General features: G+C 47.3%; 4 protein-coding genes across 4 annotated transcripts; 1 reads left to right on the top strand and 3 right to left on the bottom strand.

Annotated features, from left to right (window-relative positions):
- Positions 1-395: 395 nt before the first annotated feature.
- Positions 396-1,040, bottom strand: LOC134584754 (histone H1B-like). Its single transcript, XM_063440584.1, has one exon. The coding sequence runs from the start codon at positions 1,038-1,040 to the stop codon at positions 396-398; it is 645 nt and encodes a 214-aa protein (XP_063296654.1).
- Positions 1,041-16,132: 15,092 nt separating this feature from the next.
- Positions 16,133-16,543, top strand: LOC134584815 (histone H3). Its single transcript, XM_063440637.1, has one exon. The coding sequence runs from the start codon at positions 16,133-16,135 to the stop codon at positions 16,541-16,543; it is 411 nt and encodes a 136-aa protein (XP_063296707.1).
- A 730-nt stretch (positions 16,544-17,273) lies between these two features.
- LOC134584765 (histone H4-like) lies at positions 17,274-17,585 on the bottom strand. The gene has a single exon (XM_063440594.1). The coding sequence runs from the start codon at positions 17,583-17,585 to the stop codon at positions 17,274-17,276; it is 312 nt and encodes a 103-aa protein (XP_063296664.1).
- An 887-nt stretch (positions 17,586-18,472) lies between these two features.
- On the bottom strand, positions 18,473-19,117 carry LOC134584762 (histone H1B-like). Its single transcript, XM_063440591.1, has one exon. It carries the CDS (start codon positions 19,115-19,117, stop codon positions 18,473-18,475), a length of 645 nt encoding a protein of 214 aa, XP_063296661.1.
- Positions 19,118-19,698: the final 581 nt, after the last annotated feature.

Below are 19,698 nucleotides of genomic sequence, written 5' to 3'. Positions count from 1 at the left end.
CTGTGTGATATTCTATATATTATATGCGTTTCTCACTAAAACTGGCCTTTCGCAATTTAATGAAGAAACACCCTCAGTATCTTAGAACGGAGGGAATTTCTAAGCCAAAAAAAATAAAAAAAATCAACGCTCAAGTGTAGCACTGGTATACGGGGACTTAGCCACACCGACAAGATACATTCCTGTGTAATCTTTTCGAGCACTAGATGCTGGGATTACAGGATTCATTAGGTTATTCCTGACTTTAGAATGAGGGATGGAGGGGGAACGATATGTGTGACATGACACCAAAACAAACACGTTGCCATCACTGATATATAGCTCTGAAATGAGAATGTGGTGGCTCTTACAAGAGCCTTTGGGGTTTGGAAAATAAAATTAAATGCGAGCAAGGCTTATTTCTTTTTGGGAGCTGCCTTTTTAGCCTTTGCAGGAGTCTTTGCGGCTTTGGGTTTGGCTGCCTTTTTGGCAGGGCTCTTCACGGTCTTCTTAGCCGGGCTTTTCACTACCTTCTTGGGCTTGGCGGCTTTGACTTTCTTCGGACTTTTGGTGGCCTTTTTAGCGGAGGCGGCCGGCTTTTTGGCCTTTTTCGGGCTCTTTGCAGCTACCTTCTTAGGTTTGGCTGGAGACTTGGTGGCTTTCTTCGGGGCAGGCTTCTTGACTTTAGCCGGTGCCTTTTTCTTGGTAGCCTTGTCCTTGCTCTCCGCCTGCTTTTTGTTGAGCTTGAAGGAGCCGGAAGCTCCGCTTCCTTTGACCTGGACGAGAGTGCTTTTAGTCACCAAGCCCTTGAGAGCCAGCTTAAGGCGGCTGTTATTCTTTTCCACATCATAACCAGAAGCAGCCAAAGCCTTCTTCAGAGCTGCCAGGGACACCCCGCTGCGCTCTTTAGAAGCGGACACAGCTTTGACAATGAGCTCGGACACGCTAGGACCGGAGGGCTTAGCGGCTTTCTTGACACCGGCTGCTTTCTTGGGCTGCTTCTTCTTGGAGGCGCTTTCTACCGCAGGTGCGGCGGCGGGAGCTGGGGCGGCTTCAGACATGGTCACTATTCTCTATGAAGATCAAGCAATAATACGCGCCCGCAGCAGCCTCCAAATTATACATCTCCAGCTAGCATCTTATTGGCTGATCTAACCACGCTCTGATTGGATACAGTCTTATGACACACCCTCCACTGTCCCTACTCCATCTTTTCACACTCTGCTCTCACACTGTGTTTCCGAATGGATAAAACGAATACATTTAGGTAAAATAAGAGGACGGAGGTCGATGCCATCTATCGTGGAATGTACTAAACTATCTAACCAAGAATTCATTAGCAGCTCCATGGGTCCCGAGGGTTGTCACGATCTAGCAGAGCCGGTGAAAGCTGACACATCTCCTTTGGGATGAGCCTGATGTTCTCCACAAACATTACTGTGATAACTATTAAAAGAATATATTCCAAGGTTTTCTTTCTCACTCTTATGCAAGAAAGGGAAGGGGCCCGTGTTATCAAGGTGGGTTGAAGCTCGTGTCGTAAAGAAACAGAGAAAAGGGATTTTGATCCTCGTTTGTTCAGACAGGTAGCTCAGGTAGGATGTAGTAAGATCATAGCAGAAGAGCTCTTAGTCGTGGCAATTTTTAAATTACATAATTACATAATTGTATGTTATATATCTATGTTTACCCTCTAACAACAACTAAGACCAGTTATATTAAAACACACACACTGTGGGGGCGTGGCCTAGCGAGCAACGCGGATGGTCGCACTGATCTGAGCTCCGCAAGCCGCCGGCCCAACAAAGCTAAGAAAAAAGCTTATCGCTGACTCCAAAAGACCTGACTACTGGGAAACATCATGGCTAACACGAAGCAGAAAAAACAAACGGAAAAAACGGACCGATCCGACTTTTTTCAGACCCGTACATCGACGCCTAAAACTTCAGGCCTCACGGAACGGGACCAAGATGGCGACGGCGGGAATGACACAGTGCCGCTGCAATCGTCTCCTGGGCCGCAAAACCTGCCTGTCACGCAGGATTTCCTGCAGAGCTGTCTGGACGACATGTCCAGCAAAATTCTCACCTCAATCCAGAGCACCCTGCGGGAACTTCGCAAAGAAGTGCAAGAACTGGGAGACAGGACAACACATGTGGAACAGAGAGTGGAAGACCAAGCTGCAGCACATAATGACATGGCTGACCAGATGCAGCATGTACAGCAACAATTGGAATTCACACAGCGCAAGGTAATGGACCTAGAGGATCGCTCTAGGCGCCAGAACTTACGAATAAGAGGCATCTCTGAAGAAGTGAAGCAGCAGGAGCTCCATGCGTTCCTGATAGGGTACTTTAAAGAACTAGCACCAGACCTGCCCGCAGAGGTACTACTTTTAGACAGGTACCACAGGGTCCAAAAGCCAACGTTCCTACCACAAGATACCCCCAGGGATGTGCTCACACATCTGCACTACTTCCATGTAAAAGAGGCACTACTACAAGCCACAAGGGGAGAACGTGAATTGCCACAGAAATACAGACACATCAAAGTATTCACTGATCTATCAGCGGCCACACTTCAAAAGAGAAAAGAATTCAAAGACATCACGGAAGCACTGCGACAGAACGATGTGCAATACAGATGGGGATACCCAATCCGCCTTCTAATAAGGAGAAACGGTACGGTGACGACGGCCAGCACACCAGAGGAGGGTCGGAAAATCCTGCGCAGCTGGAACATTGCAACGAACCCAGAGGGAAAGAACGCTGCACCACGAGCCAGAATGCCACCGGAGTGGAAAAAGCAAAAAAAATGAACTGACTGACAAATATATGGACTCTGTTGCGGTACCAAACGAGGTCCCGACCAAGACTGGTCATCCAACGAGTCGCAAGTATAATTACACCACACATCCGCATAACACAAGGCTATACCATGAGGCTGCACCACACACATGCAAACAGATGAAACAACGTATAGACGATACCGGGAACGAGAGATAGTTCCCGTGGGTAAAAAAGTGCCTATTGATAGGGCAGAGACACGTTACAAACAAAACAAAAAAAAAAAAAAAAAAAAAAGTAGTTGCACACACTGGTAGAAGCAGGCTGCCATTGTAAGGGAAGAAAGAACCCAGGCTTCACCCGCATCTACCGATAAGTAATCAACACACGACACGGACATGGCTGTCATGTGATGAATGACAGCACATATCGGGCCTAGCGAGCTCACCCACTGATCTCTACTTCTTATACACGCACACGACTACCACGCTCCTACCCGGCACTATCTAGTTAGTGCCTCACCCTTCATTGGGAAATGTACACTGATCTTGATTTTACTGTATATATGTTAAATGTTGTAATGTTTTCTTCCTATGTTATGGAAAAAGACTGCATTACTGTTGCACCCTACCTATACCCACCTCTCCAACCCTCACCCTCCAAACAGGGACCAGTCCGCAGGTCAACCCTTAAGCACAAGACAAGCGCAAATCAGGGAGAGCATACACCTATGTCAGGGAACCTCCAGAGAATAAAGTTGGTCACATGGGGAATGAGCAGCGGGACTGCTACACGAGCCCTTAGGATCAGGATACTCACTAAAGAAGGTAGCACCTACAGACAAATCTTGCCACCCAATGACCCACGAAACAACCGCCAGTATACCCAATAGAACATGAGAATATACTGTCATAATGTAAAGGGGTTGAATACCCCGGTGAAACGCCACTGCCTGACCAGAGATCTGCACAAAATACACCCCGATGTTGTATGCCTACAAGAAACCCACCTTAAACAGACCATAACCATAGCACGGGCACAATTCCCCACGCAGTACCATAGCACCTACACATCAAAAACTAGGGGAGTATCTATCTTAATCAGTAGAGATGTGTCCTTTAAGCTGTTATACGAATCTATAGACCCGCAAGGGAGATATATAATACTAGTGTGTGAAATTAATAATCTGGAACACACGATAATCAACATGTATGCACCCAACACAAATCAGAGAAATTTTTTGCATAAACTGATTGCACAAATCACACCGGTTCAAAGAGGCGTTACCACCATATGTGGAGATCTGAACCACATTCTGGATCCGCGATGGGACACCACGGTCCCCCCACACACACCCAGGTCCACAACACTGACACGAGAATGTAAACCTCTAACGCGACTATTTAGAGACCATGACTTATACGACGCATGGAGGGTGCTACACCCGGAAGAGAGAGATTATACTTTCTTTTCTCAAGCACACAACACGTATTCTCGCATAGACGGGTTTTACATAAAAGGCTCATTCCTAAATCAGCTTAAGGCCTGCTCCATAGGTACCATCACGTGGTCCGATCATGCCCCCATAACCCTAGAACTACAGGATGCCTATGACTACAAACATCGCAGCCCTTGGCGCCTGAATGAGTCCATACTACATGATGAGCGTTTCTGCGAGCGTTTAGGGGAAGACATTAAACAGTATTTTGAGACGAACACACACCCAGACATTTCCCCAGAAACCCTCTGGCAAGCACACAAACCAGTAATCAGAGGATTAATCATAGGGAAAGCTAGCGCACTGAAACAGAAATCTCAGGCAAAAATGAAAAGCTGGCTGAAAACACTGTATAGCCTCAACAAACAAAACCAACTGACCCCGTCACCAATGCTACAGACGAAAATAAAGGAACAACTAAATGACATTAGGGAACACGACCTGGCAGTAATGGGATTTAGCCTTAGAAAACTCAAGGCGACGCAATATACACAAGGCAATAGGGCGAGCAAACTTCTAGCCAGAAGACTAACACAAAAAAGCATGAACACAAAGATCCCGTACCTACTAAACTCCAATGGGGAGAAAAGAGTAACGCCCAAAGACATCAGCGACATATTTGCAGACTACTATACGACCCTGTACAATTTAGGGCAAGATCCAAACACCATACAGCCAACCCTTGGGAACATAGAACGCTACCTGGAAAAAATAACCCTACCCTCACTAACAGAGGAACAAATAAACACACTACAGGCCCCTATAACCGAGGCCGAAATTCTGCAGGCCATCACACATCTCCCTCCTGGGAAAGCACCAGGGCCGGATGGCCTCACGAACGCCTACTATAAGAAATTTGCCAGCACCTTGACCCCACACCTAGCCAACCTGTTTAATGTATCCACGCAGAAAGAGAAAACCCCCGCAGATATGCTAGAAGCGCATATTGTTACATTGCCCAAGCCAGGGAAATCCCCCACGTGTAGCCAAAACTTTAGACCGATATCGCTGCTCAATACTGACACCAAGTTATATGCTAAAGTCCAAGCCACCAGGCTCACCCACATCATCCCCACACTGATACATGACGACCAAGTGGGCTTCACCACGGGTAGACAGGGATCCGACAACACAAGGAAGGTAGTGGACCTTGTGCACAGCCTGCTTCGGATCCGGGGAGGGGGTGTTCTACTCTCCCTGGATGCCGAAAAAGCTTTTGATCGGCTTGCCTGGCCGTTTCTGGAAGCTGTGCTCCGCAAATACAAATTCCCCCAGGGGTTTTTGAGTGCAGTAAAAGCACTGTATTCCCGTCCCACGGCAAGGGTACTGAATGCTGGATTCATGTCTAAACAAATTACGATAACTAATGGGTCGAGACAGGGATGTCCCTTATCCCCGTTACTATACATTCTAGCGCTGGAACCACTGGCAGCAGCCATAAGAGCAGACCGATCCATACGGGGAATAACCCTGGGAGAGAGAGAGTACAAATTAAACCTCTTCGCGGATGATATCCTGGTAACAATTACACAACCGTTAATATCCTTACCAAACCTGATGGCACAAATACATGAGTATGGGGCAGTCTCGTACTACAAGTTAAATGTCACTAAGACGCAAGCTTTGGGGATAAATTTGGATAGTGACCTAGTGGACAGGCTGAAAATGGCATTTCAACTGGACTGGAGGGACGACTACGTGTCGTTTCTGGGACTTAAGATTCCCAGAAACCCAGCACGACTATTTAAACTAAACTACGAAAGTCTCCGAACAGTGATCATGGACACCATACAAAAATGGAAGGGAAAGTTTCTATCCTGGACAGGCCGCATAGCTGCGGTAAAAATGACACTTATACCCAAAATTCAATATCTCTTTCGTACATTGCAAATACCCATCCCGAAAAAGTTCCTAAAAAATATGCAACATTCCCTTAACACATTCATATGGGAAGGAAAAAAGGTACGGGTAGCAGCGGGAACGTTGCAACAACCAGTGAGCAAAGGGGGGTTGGGCCTGCCAAATCTAACGGCGTACTGTAGAGCAGCATACCTCCATAACATAGCACAAATAAACCTCCCGACCCAAACCCCACAATGGGTAACAATAGAATCCCACTGGGCACCTCAACAAGACCTCAAAGCTATATTATGGTTACATAGATGCCCTAAGCACACACGTGAGGCCCTACTACCCAGCACACAGAACCTGTTAAGAATGTGGGACACAATGAAACATAAAATGATGTCGAGCCCTAAACTATCTATGGCCACGCCAATACAAACAATAGGCATCGAAATCCCCACATTCGCATGGGAAACATGGAAGAAAGGGGGTATACACCACATATACCAAGTTATAGACAGGGGAAAACTAAAAACACTGCTAGACATCCAGAAGGAATACACACTGCCCACCAAGACCACATTCTCCTACCTACAACTCAAATCATATGTAGCAGACAAACTGAAACACCAAACAGGTATCAGCGACAGTAAAGAAATGACGATATTTGAAAGGCAATGCGTGGGAGCGGCGCCTCTCAAAAAGACAATGTCTTGGGGGTATCAAAAACTAGTCTCCGCACAAACACACACACTAGAGCACATAAAAAGAGAATGGCACGGGGAAATAGGCCAAACATTTTCTAATGATGAGTGGGACAGGGCGTACTCGGCACATCGTGGGCTCACTGCCTGCGCCACCCACCTAGAATTGCAACGCAAAATCATGTATCGATGGTACCTAGTACCAGCGAAGCTACATAAAATATGGCCCCACACCAGCAATGTATGCTGGAGATGCGGAAGGGCGGTGGGCACGATGCTCCACGTCTGGTGGTCCTGTGACAAAATAAGCCCACTGTGGGAAGCGGTGACTCATTTACTCCAAAAATTACTGCCTGACACAAGGTTGGACCAGCCACAGGAATGCCTATTATTCATGATACCAGGGGGCATCCCAAAACATATTAAAATCACTATATATCACACTCTGATTTCTGCCCACCTACTAATATCTAGGCTCTGGAAAAAAACCACCACGCCAACGATAACCGAGCTGGTGAAACAGGTTGATCAAAACTGGTCATATGAACTAATGGCAACGGCACAGCTTGGCACACGCCCGAGCGTCCGAACGGCCCACGAGACGTGGGGAAAAATTAGGACGCTCAGCAACACCCAATGAGACACCGACTCAAACTACCCCCACACGCCCGTGTGGTGAGAGACTGTCCCCAAAATCACATAATTACTGAATAGTTACTTGATAAATAAAGAAAAAGAGATACGTGGAGGAGTATCGAGCATTAGACCGCAATCACCGGAGAGGTACATACACTGGTAAAGGCATAGCCGCCCTCAGACGCACAAAACCCCCCAAGACGCAGAGCAAAGCAACATAACACCAAACCAGAAACAAACATTACCTCGTAAGTACGCCGCAGTACACAACCATGCTACCAAAACCAATGCTCATCACTGTCGATCTGAACAATGCTGTAATAAGTTGAAATATTACTACCTGTACAGTTGAAATAAAACCAACTGATGTATCCCTATACCTGAACCCTTCCCTTTTTCCTTTCTGTACCCTACCCCCTCCCACAATGTTTGCGAAAAAGTGAACAAAACAAAAACAAAAACAAATAAACTTTAAGTTTCAAAAAAAAAAACACACACACTGTGTTCTCCAGGAAATCCTTTATGAAGCCTGGTGTAGGTCTGGCACAGTAAACAACAGCAATGAGTTCCGCACTCTAGGGACTTTTTTCCAAAACATCAAAAACATTTCAATGCTATTTCAAATCAAGATAAAAACAAGACAGCAAAAATTGTCCTGATTTTAGCACCAAATTAGGAGCTAACATGTTGATCTGTGTGGCGGACCACCAGGGTATCACCTTCATGGATTCCCTTTCCCGTTGTATTAGCTAGTACAGCTTTCCACAAATACATTTGTCTAAACGTAATGCTGGGAGTCAGTGGCGTACACACGACATTACATTGAGTAATGCTTTTCTATGGGCGGTTTGAATGCGCGCGCGGCTCTTGCCACGCATGCGCATTGGGAGCTGAGAGGCAGGTCGGGGCGGAGGGATCCCCAGCGCCAAGGGAGTCCGGCGCTGGAGAAAGGTAAGTGCTTAAGGGGTTTAAAACACACACACACTCTCACGAACAGACGCATACACACTAGCTAACAGACACACAAATTTACTGCCAAAGACACACTCAGTGACAGACAGAGACACATACACACTCACTTATAAAACACACACTCTCACTGACAAACACACACTCACTAAGACACCTAAGACTCACTAGACTCACTAACCTAAGACTCACTAGACTCACTAACAGACTCACTAACAGACACACACAAACTAGCACACTCAGTAACAGACACACACACTCACTCACACACAGACACACACACTGACACTCACTAACAGACACACACTCAATAACAGACACACACAACTAACACACAGTAACACACGCAAACAAAAACTAACACACTCACTGACACTCACTAGCAGACACAGTAACACACACACTGGCACAAAAATGTGCACTAACACACACACACACACACACTGTAGCACTAACACACATACACACGTTTTTTGTGTGCTTTTTTTTTCAGATTTAATCCCGCAGCCTCCCTTTCCAGTCCAGTCCAGGGGCTGCCCGGCGGCCGGTCCTGCTGGCTCGTGAGGGAACACTGTCCCCTGAGCGCTCTCTGCCCAGCTCCCTCGCACATTTTTACTGATGCCGGAGCCAGAATATAACTTCATATTCCGGCTGCAGCATAAGTGCGGGGCGCGCAAGGGAGCTGATCAGAGAGCGCTCAGGGGAGAGTGCTCCCTCGCGCGCGCGCGCCCGGTAACACCAGGGCCGGCCTCGGGGGCCCTGATGTGGCCAGCTCCTTGTCCCCCCAGTAGAAGAGTCTGCCCACACTGGCGTACATACCGAGTCGCTAGGTGGCCGGGCCCCCTGGTGGGCCGGGCCCAGTCGCAGCTGCAACCCCTGCGACCGCGGTATGTACGCCAGTGCTGGGAGTAGATCTGGTTTATTCAGGCAAGGCACACAGAATTTATACACAGACCCCCAGCATGGGGTCTCCATTCATGGACACACAATCCTGGACACACTTTGATGGACTGCATGGTACCCTGACTGGGCACCTCTGCCAAGCTTGCTTCCTAGCTATCACTGGGACACCAGTAGTGCTATAGCCCCTACCCGCTGCAGCTTGGCTGGGGTCTATCCAAACTTTCCTAACCTGTAACAGGGTCCTAGTGATTAAGCTCTCTTGCACAGAGTATAGCTGTCTCACCCAAACATGAGCCCAGCAAGAGTGCGGCTTGGAGTGGGCAAAGATGGCCGCCAACACGTGACCAAGTGTGTCCCAGACTCCAGGGATCCCATTGCCCTGGCATTTGAACGCTTTTGGGAGCAATACTGGGAACAAGCTAAACAGAGCCAAACAAGACCCACGGCTGCAACAAGCCCTCCACAGAACGGGGACAAACCACCACAGCCAGGGCGGAAAGCTGGCGCTACACAAGCGGGGAAGCGGAGGAGGAAGCCGCACAAAGCGTCCCGACACAGAGCTGACAAGCGGGTGCACTCATATCCGTACCCCTTACATGCCTACCAAACAGCGGGGACCGCCAACAGCCTCTAAAGCGGCTCCTACATCGGAGAAATCGGAGACGCAGCGGGCCCACCCGAAGGTAGTCACCCATCATGCACTGCCCAACACCCGATATGACCAGCACCTTGGCACAGACCTGCTGCACTCTCCCAGACGGGGAACAGGCTGAGGGTCGGACCGGCCCTGGGACAGCATGACTGTTGAGAGACGTACTCACAAACTGCTACTACACCCTGGACATTAACTGTCCCTCTTGGCGAACACGAGTACTAGCCCTTATGCATACTGCTGGCCTGTGAGGGTGACTTTATCCCAACACGAGCTTGTTATAGATAGAAGCAGCATTATCTATTTGTTTTTTTTTTTTTCGTTTTATTACTCCATGGCACAGATACATCTATGCCGGCTAATTGCATGTCATTACTTAACTTAGCCTGATTACAGCCAGGCTACCAACATGCTTACTAATGTAGAAAGGTACTGCTGGGGATATCTCACCTCTATTAACGTGCTTACCAGGTGGTTTTATAGCTCACCGGTTTAACATTGTAGTCTAACCTGTTTTCAATGTTGTAAATTCTCTGATATATATATAGCTGATAACAATCTAACCTGGATAACCTAGTTTAACGCTGTTATTGATAATATTATTAGATATAACTCTTTGTCATGCGATAATAATCCATAAAACTGTGCTATGTTTTAATGCCTAACCAATGTAAATCTATGTATGACGCTCTGCATGCTCTAGCTGTTGTGGCATTGTGTGCTTTATGTGATTTTTCATGCACAAATAAAATAAAGAATTTAAAAAAAAACACGAGCCAAGACTTAGTAAAGGGTGAAGTAGAACTGTGTTATCCAGTGTGTGGTGGCCACTCGGGTAGGGGCAGAAGTCTCCCAGCTACTCTGTGTCCCAGATACCGCACTTCAGCCATACCAATGTGACACTTGTCTGGCTTCAGAGTTAAGCCAGCTGCTCTAATTCGGCCGATAACCTTCCCTACATGGGAAATCTTCCTCCTATGAGTCACAATTGATAGCTATGCTGTCCAGGTACGCACGTGCAAATTCCTGGAAGCCATTGAGGAACCTATCCACCATACGTTGAAAGGTGGCTGGGACATTCTTCATCTAGAACGGCATGACCTGATATTGGAATAGGCCAAGCGGGGTGACGAATGCCGACTTGGGGATAGCCTCCTCGGCCAGGTGAATCTGCTAGTAGCCCTTGCATAGGTCTGTTGTGGCGAGATACTGTCCCCATGCTATATGATGAAATAGTTCCTCCAGGGCATGGGATAAGAGTTGGTAAGAGTCCGATCGTTCAGTCGCCTGTAGTCCACGCAGAAGAGTGTTGTTCCGTCCCGCTTCGGTACTAGGACTACAAGCCAAGTCTGAAGCCTCAATCACTCCTAGTCACAGCATTTACTGTATATCCTTCCGTATCTCTTACCGGACTGCCTCGAGAATGTGGTAGGGGTGGTTGCCTCATAGGTGCTTGTCCTGGGATTTCCACGTTGTGTACAGCCAGGGTGATGTACCCAGGGTCTTGGGAGAAGGTCTTTCGTTTAGCTTTCAATAATTTGTGGGCCTGAACTATTTCTTTATCAGTCAGTTTGTCTCCTAGTTTGACTTGAGCGATAAGGTCAACTTGGGAGTCTCCCTCTAGCAAGTCAGGTAATGCGAGGCTGTCTAGATCCTCAGAAGCTGGGGCGCACACTGCAGTTACATCGTCCTTCCTTTTTTTGTACTCTTTAAGCATATTAACGTGGAAGGAGCAGTTTACTCTCTCATCTGCACAGCTGGCTACCACATAGGTGGTATTGCAGATATGCTCCACCACCTTGTAGGGACCCTGCCATGCCGCCTGTAATTAATCATGTCAGACCGGTTTAATCTTTTGTCCAACACGGAAACTACGCAGTCGGGTACCCCGGTCATACCATACTTTCTGTCACCCCTTGTCAGCTTGGAGGTTCTCTTTTACCAACTTAGCCAACTGTTCCATGTGGTCACAGAGTTTTAGCACATTCCCCCATCCCAATGCACTGTGATGAGGTCCTCGTAATCTTCTCCCATATAATAGTCCAAAGCAGTTCCTGCGGCACCTCCCAATATGCACATAAGAAGTGCGGTAGGAGTCGCTCCCAGTCTCGGCAAGCAGTGTTCTGTTGAACCGCTCGCAGATATATATATATATATATATATATATATATATATATATATATATATATATTTTTTTTTTTTTTTTTTTTTTCTGCCGGTTATAAGGAGAACTCAGAATGGATTTTACTGAGACTACCTAGAAATCCCAAAGCTGACCTAAAACGGATCAAGCAGTGTCTGTTCGGCTTTTTTTCCTTTTTCCTTTTTTTTTTAGAAATTGTTTATTTTAAAATTCTTGCAAATGTAACAATTGATACTTCAAAAATGTGTATAACATTGCTGCTTTAGTCATAATGTCTAGTACAAAGTTCACATTCAGTAACAGAAATACTTGTAGTCGACATAGAGGGGAAGTGAAGACCAAAAATAATAAGGGTGTTGATATTCAAATAGATTCGCTGGTAGTTCAAGGTCTCATATTATCTCCAGCTGGGTGTCACTATCGGTCTGTTTGACTGGTGTTCATGAAGTTACACTAGGGTTCCCAGGAGGTCATGTATATTTTTTTTTTCCAGTGGAGGGTGATAAGCAGATTTGCTGCTTTGAGCAGATGTATGTCTAGGGTCCTAGTGTCCCTTGGTATGGAGGGAGGCAATATAAGATATAGGAGTGTTTAAGGTGGGTAGGGTATGGTGGTTCCCGTTATGAGGTGTATGAGACTGGAGATCCGTGACCAGAACTTTTGGTTCACCGTGCATGACCACCAGATGTGAGCCGTGTCCCCAATGGCCTCTAGTCATCTACAGCAGTTATTGGACGTGCCTGGGAATGCCCGTTTGAGTTTGGATGGGGTGTAGTGCCATCTAGCTATCTTCTTATAGTTACTTTCTTGTGTCGCTAAGCTGGTGGATGATTTTTGTGTCAGGAGGAATATTTGCTTCCAGTCATTATCTGCGAAAGATAAGTGCAGTTCTTGTTCCCAGTGTTTTTTGTAGAGTAGGTTGATTGGTTGGCTAGTGTCCTGTAGTAGGCATATGTGGTTTTGACCTGTTTCTTTTTGAGTGTGCATTGGGTGCACGTAAGTTCGAATTTGGTCAGTGCTCGGTGACCTTGTTGGGGGTATTTGTTGGTCCGCAAAAAGTGAATGAGTTGATCGTAGAGAAATTTTTGAAGGGTCGTGGGAGTTCCCTGCGGGTGTAGGGACGACAGGGGCCTAACTCCCTCATTGTCAAGGAGGTCTCGTGAAGGTAGGTATGCTGTGGTATGATATTATCTGTATGCCGCTCCCGATTCACCAGGCTTGAAGAGCGGATTGTGAGTCAGTGGATATAGCGGTGATGGGTATGGTGATATGTCCGCCGCCAATGACTCATGTAACATGCAACATAGTAATAGACAGTATCAGGATGAAGTGAAACATTGTTTCAATAGGCTATAACAAAAGAGAAAGAAACGGATACACTTATCGAGTGAAATCCCTGGCCATGTAGCCATTTGGTAAAGTATTAGGTATAAGATCTCCTACAGTAGCAGCTTTTATAATATCCCTAATGCGACTTCGAACGCTACCCTGAATAAGAAGCCTGTCCCTAATCTACAGTTACTAGATATACAGCCGCCCAACGAATATCTTCTAAGATCAAGTCCGGTATCTAGGTAGACTTGAAAGTAATAGAGCGGAGCAAACTGAGCATTAGGTGGCTAAATCAGCATGTGAGTGATACAAGTGTCTAAAATGTGCAAACACGAGCAGCTCGAGATCTTCAGAGTTACAGGACAGCATGGAAAGGGTTAAGTGAAAGGAAAGCTACACGTTTGCGTGAGCTTGTGGTGGGCAGCAAGTAAGCTGTAGAGTTGATGCATGGGTGTGATGCCAGCTCTGAGAGAGACAGTGTGGGTGGCTCTTAAAAGAGCCTTTGTGTTAGCGGGTGGTCAGGGAGGCGGACATTTACTTGGCGCTGGTGTACTTTGTGACAGCCTTGGTGCCCTCAGACACGGCGTGCTTTGCCAGCTCTCCGGGTAGTAGCAGGCGCACGGCAGTCTGGATCTCCCGGGAGGTGATGGTGGAGCGCTTGTTGTAGTGAGCCAGGCGAGAAGCTTCTCCTGCGATGCGCTCAAAGATATCATTGACAAAGGAGTTCATGATCCCCATTGCCTTGGAGGAGATGCCGGTGTCGGGATGGACCTGCTTCAGCACCTTGTACACGTAGATGGCATAGCTCTCCTTCCTGCTCTTTCTACGCTTCTTGCCATCTTTCTTCTGAGTCTTGGTGACGGCTTTTTTGGAGCCTTTCTTGGGGGCTGGTGCGGACTTTGCTGGATCAGGCATGATTAACGCTGTTAGTTCGCGAGCGAATAACAAGCTGCTTGCTCCGGCGGTTCTATTTATAGGCGGACAATGTAAATGAGGCCCTTCCGCTTCCCTTCCTGCGATTGGTTGCTAAAGTCAGATGACGTAAGGAAGCGGCTGTTTAACACTAGCTCCAGCAATAGATTGGTTCCCTGTATAACGTGTCTCTAATTGGCTGCTTGTAAAGTCATCCAATCACAGAGCACAGTGTGTTTATAAATAGCCTGTGGTAGGGGAGGAGTTTTCATCTTCTTGCATTCAATCAAGAACAAACATGTCTGGCCGCGGAAAGCAAGGTGGAAAGACCCGTGCAAAGGCGAAGACTCGCTCATCCCGAGCGGGACTTCAGTTCCCAGTCGGCAGAGTCCACCGTTTGCTGAGGAAGGGCAATTATGCAGAGCGTGTGGGAGCCGGTGCCCCCGTCTATCTGGCTGCAGTGCTGGAGTACCTGACCGCTGAGATTCTGGAGCTGGCAGGGAATGCCGCTAGAGACAACAAAAAGACCCGCATCATTCCCCGCCATCTCCAGCTCGCTGTCCGTAACGATGAAGAGCTCAACAAACTGCTGGGAGGAGTGACTATCGCCCAGGGAGGTGTCCTGCCTAACATCCAGGCTGTGCTGCTGCCCAAGAAGACCGAGAGCCACAAGCCCAAGAGCAAGTAAAGCGGACAGCTGCTGCACCTGCCTCCCTCACCTACCAAACACAAAGGCTCTTTTAAGAGCCACCCACGTTCTCCACAAAGAGCCGATTAATTGTTCTGCTGCGCGCAAACCGTTCCCTGTATCTACACACACACCACGCTGGCAGCTCATAAGCAAGCTAAAATATTAGGGCGCTTCTGTCACAGCACTGACTGAGTCCCATTTGCAGTCCATATCCTGTCCAACATTCCAGCTATAGAACTAGTTAAAATCAATGGCTGCCATGCATGTCTATGATAAACGCAGCAGCAAATCAATACCAATTGGGGCAAGTGTATATAGTGTACAGGTCCTCTTTTGTTAAGCGGGGCATCTCTACATGTCGCTCACTCTCAGGATTCCCCCCTCTCCCGCTGTCTGGAGGACATGCCGGGTGAAACCTACTATGAGCGTTCAAATCCTAGCGGCGCTACAGCTCTGTTGTCTGTGCTGCTGGATGAGTTAACGCAGCCTTAATAGCCTGGCCTCTCGGCTGAAAACATTGTTTCAATAAGTGGATGCTTTGTAACATTTCCTGCTGCTCTGTCTCCTGGAGCTCATTTGTATGGCTACTGAGCGTCCTGTGAGTGAAAGTCCTTTATCAGACGTGGCTTCTATCCCATCGAAAGAAGCGGCCTTTCTGCATGTGTAAGAGGTCAATGTCCCATGCACCCCTCCCCCTCGATAAAGCCTATACAGCTATTAATAAGTATGTTGGGAGGAATACGTCCATTACTGCCCACTGCCATTCCTTTCAACTAGTAGCGTCTATAATAAATGCTGTCAGGACAGGAAGGGTCACTAAAGGCTTAGATCCCTTCTTTGGGCGCGTGGTCTCAATAGATGGAGGAGGGGGGAGGGGATGAAGCAGTTGATTTGAGCGGGCATTTTGAATGTGGGGGAGGGGATGAGAAGCAGTTGATTTGAGCGGGTATTTTGAAATGGTTTACTATTTGTTTTCAGCCAATCAGAACATACCACCCACTTGATGAACCAATGAAAACGCCGTATCGGCTATAAAGCCCAGGCTACAGCGAGCAGCGTTCATTCCCTTTCGTTTTGCTACAATGGCCAGAACTAAGCAGACAGCCCGTAAGTCGACCGGAGGCAAGGCTCCCCGCAAGCAGCTAGCCACCAAAGCTGCTAGAAAGAGCGCCCCAGCTACCGGGGGAGTGAAAAAGCCTCACCGTTACCGTCCAGGAACTGTGGCTCTCAGGGAGATCCGCCGTTATCAGAAGTCCACCGAGCTGCTCATCCGCAAGCTGCCCTTCCAGCGCCTTGTCCGTGAGATCGCTCAGGATTTCAAGACTGATCTGCGCTTCCAGAGCTCTGCTGTCATGGCTCTGCAAGAGGCTAGCGAGGCTTACCTGGTTGGTCTTTTTGAGGATACCAACTTGTGCGCCATCCACGCTAAGAGGGTCACAATCATGCCCAAAGACATCCAGCTGGCTCGTAGGATCCGAGGCGAACGTGCTTAAGTTGAAACCTGCTAACACAAAACACAAAGGCTCTTTTAAGAGCCACCAAATCTGCACTCGAACGAGCTCCAACACATTCATAAAAACGTGTCTTTTAGCCTGTGACTTTGAGCGGGCTAGCTACGGAGCCCACACACTACAATGCTCAAATGTCCCCACATATCCCATTTTCACGTCAGGCAACGATGTAGCCATCATCTCTGCTGGTCTATTTCACTGGCGATTTTACAATAACTTCACTATTTAGAATCCATCGTGTGGAGAGGCAGCAGGAAAAAGACTACTTTTTCGCTTAGAGGAGAATACATAGTTAACACAGGAGTGCATATGCAAAGCTAGTAACAATGTTTCTATTTAAGTGGCTGCAAGCATGTATTAAATGTAGGCAACAGTAACAATACACCAAAACCAGAGCTTTCTTGACAGTGTGTGTGTACGTACTTGCTCATATTTTTTTACATCCCCTACCATTAACAGAAGGCGGCTCCAAATCCTCCGATGGTTCAAAAATGCGGTCTACAAATACAGTGTTTAGCAACCTTTCCCGTCTAGATGTTTGGGAGCAGCCTCTACTACTATCTCCTTCTCGGTGTATCTATGTAGATAGCAGGCAATTTATCAGGTGTGGAAGGGGTTAAAGTGATTAGGTTCAGTCTTTTAGTGAAAAAGTGGGTGGCCCTGAAAAGGGCCTTTGGGTTAATGGGGTGTGCGGTAAAGTCAAGCCCGAGTTTTAACCTCCGAAGCCATAGAGAGTGCGGCCCTGGCGCTTAAGAGCATAAACTACGTCCATGGCGGTGACAGTCTTCCTCTTGGCATACTCGGTGTAAGTGACGGCGTCCCGGATGACGTTCTCCAGGAATACCTTCAGCACCCCGCGAGTCTCCTCATAGATGAGGCCGGAAATACGCTTCACGCCTCCCCTGCGAGCAAGGCGACGAATTGCAGGCTTGGTAATGCCCTGGATGTTGTCACGAAGAACCTTCCTGTGACGCTTAGCGCCACCTTTTCCGAGACCCTTTCCTCCTTTGCCTCTGCCAGACATGGTTCTGCTCTTCTTTCTGCACGAACGATATGAGATGCTTTGCAAAGCTCTTCCTTATATACTCCTCGGACGGACCGTATGGGGACCTGCAGCAAAGGAGGCGGGCGTTTTAAACACGCCCCTTCACTTTTTTTTTTCCTCTCAATAATATGCTTAACCCTCTCCTTCCGTGCTCGAAATGGTTCTGGCTTTTAAAACCAAAGCTGTTTATGCTTCAAAAGATTTCACAATCGTGAAGTCTTTTGAAGTATAATCATTTTATCATGTCTTTAGTGTTTCTTTGATAGTCGGCTTAGCTACTGCACAAGGTATCATTTCTTGGGCTTTATCACTCTTTGAATATCGAAATAAGCGCCCGTTTCACACGTGGAGAGAGGACGAGGACAGTCCCTTTTATTATCACCATGTACAAAATCGCAATCCCTAAAATATGTTCTGCTTTATTATCTTACTGAAAAAGGCAATAACATTAAATCTAGTCTGGAAGGACACTGTGTGATATTCTATATATTATATGCGTTTCTCACTAAAACTGGCCTTTCGCAATTTAATGAAGAAACACCCTCAGTATCTTAGAACGGAGGGAATTTCTAAGCCAAAAAAAAATAAAAAAAATCAACGCTCAAGTGTAGCACTGGTATACGGGGACTTAGCCACACCGACAAGATACATTCCTGTGTAATCTTTTCGAGCACTAGATGCTGGGATTACAGGATTCATTAGGTTATTCCTGACTTTAGAATGAGGGATGGAGGGGGAACGATATGTGTGACATGACACCAAAACAAACACGTTGCCATCACTGATATATAGCTCTGAAATGAGAATGTGGTGGCTCTTACAAGAGCCTTTGGGGTTTGGAAAATAAAATTAAATGCGAGCAAGGCTTATTTCTTTTTGGGAGCTGCCTTTTTAGCCTTTGCAGGACTCTTTGCGGCTTTGGGTTTGGCTGCCTTTTTGGCAGGGCTCTTCACGGTCTTCTTAGCCGGGCTTTTCACTACCTTCTTGGGCTTGGCGGCTTTGACTTTCTTCGGACTTTTGGTGGCCTTTTTAGCGGAGGCGGCCGGCTTTTTGGCCTTTTTCGGGCTCTTTGCAGCTACCTTCTTAGGTTTGGCTGGAGACTTGGTGGCTTTCTTCGGGGCAGGCTTCTTGACTTTAGCCGGTGCCTTTTTCTTGGTAGCCTTGTCCTTGCTCTCCGCCTGCTTTTTGTTGAGCTTGAAGGAGCCGGAAGCTCCGCTTCCTTTGACCTGGACGAGAGTGCTTTTAGTCACCAAGCCCTTGAGAGCCAGCTTGAGGCGGCTGTTATTCTTTTCCACATCATAACCAGAAGCAGCCAAAGCCTTCTTCAGAGCTGCCAGGGACACCCCGCTGCGCTCTTTAGAAGCGGACACAGCTTTGACAATGAGCTCGGACACGCTAGGACCGGAGGGCTTAGCGGCTTTCTTGACACCGGCTGCTTTCTTGGGCTGCTTCTTCTTGGAGGCGCTTTCTACCGCAGGTGCGGCGGCGGGAGCTGGGGCGGCTTCAGACATGGTCACTATTCTCTATGAAGATCAAGCAATAATACGCGCCCGCAGCAGCCTCCAAATTATACATCTCCAGCTAGCATCTTATTGGCTGATCTAACCACGCTCTGATTGGATACAGTCTTATGACACACCCTCCACTGTCCCTACTCCATCTTTTCACACTCTGCTCTCACACTGTGTTTCCGAATGGATAAAACGAATACATTTAGGTAAAATAAGAGGACGGAGGTCGATGCCATCTATCGTGGAATGTACTAAACTATCTAACCAAGAATTCATTAGCAGCTCCATGGGTCCCGAGGGTTGTCACGATCTAGCAGAGCCGGTGAAAGCTGACACATCTCCTTTGGGATGAGCCTGATGTTCTCCACAAACATTACTGTGATAACTATTAAAAGAATATATTCCAAGGTTTTCTTTCTCACTCTTATGCAAGAAAGGGAAGGGGCCAGTGTTATCAAGGTGGGTTGAAGCTCGTGTCGTAAAGAAACAGAGAAAAGGGATTTTGATCCTCGTTTGTTCAGACAGGTAGCTCAGGTAGGATGTAGTAAGATCATAGCAGAAGAGCTCTTAGTCGTGGCAAT

This window comes from Pelobates fuscus, unplaced genomic scaffold (genome assembly GCF_036172605.1).
Source record: "Pelobates fuscus isolate aPelFus1 unplaced genomic scaffold, aPelFus1.pri scaffold_24, whole genome shotgun sequence".
NCBI classification, from domain to species: domain Eukaryota; kingdom Metazoa; phylum Chordata; class Amphibia; order Anura; family Pelobatidae; genus Pelobates; species Pelobates fuscus.
This window is presented reverse-complemented; position numbering and strand designations above follow the sequence as displayed.

Bases quoted from the DNA above. Each gene is read 5' to 3' on its own strand.
- LOC134584754 (XM_063440584.1), bottom strand. From the start codon at position 1,040: ATGTCTGAAGCCGCCCCAGCTCCCGCCGCCGCACCTGCGGTAGAAAGC.
- LOC134584765 (XM_063440594.1), bottom strand. From the start codon at position 17,585: ATGTCTGGCAGAGGCAAAGGAGGAAAGGGTCTCGGAAAAGGTGGCGCT.
- LOC134584762 (XM_063440591.1), bottom strand. From the start codon at position 19,117: ATGTCTGAAGCCGCCCCAGCTCCCGCCGCCGCACCTGCGGTAGAAAGC.
- LOC134584815 (XM_063440637.1), top strand. From the start codon at position 16,133: ATGGCCAGAACTAAGCAGACAGCCCGTAAGTCGACCGGAGGCAAGGCT.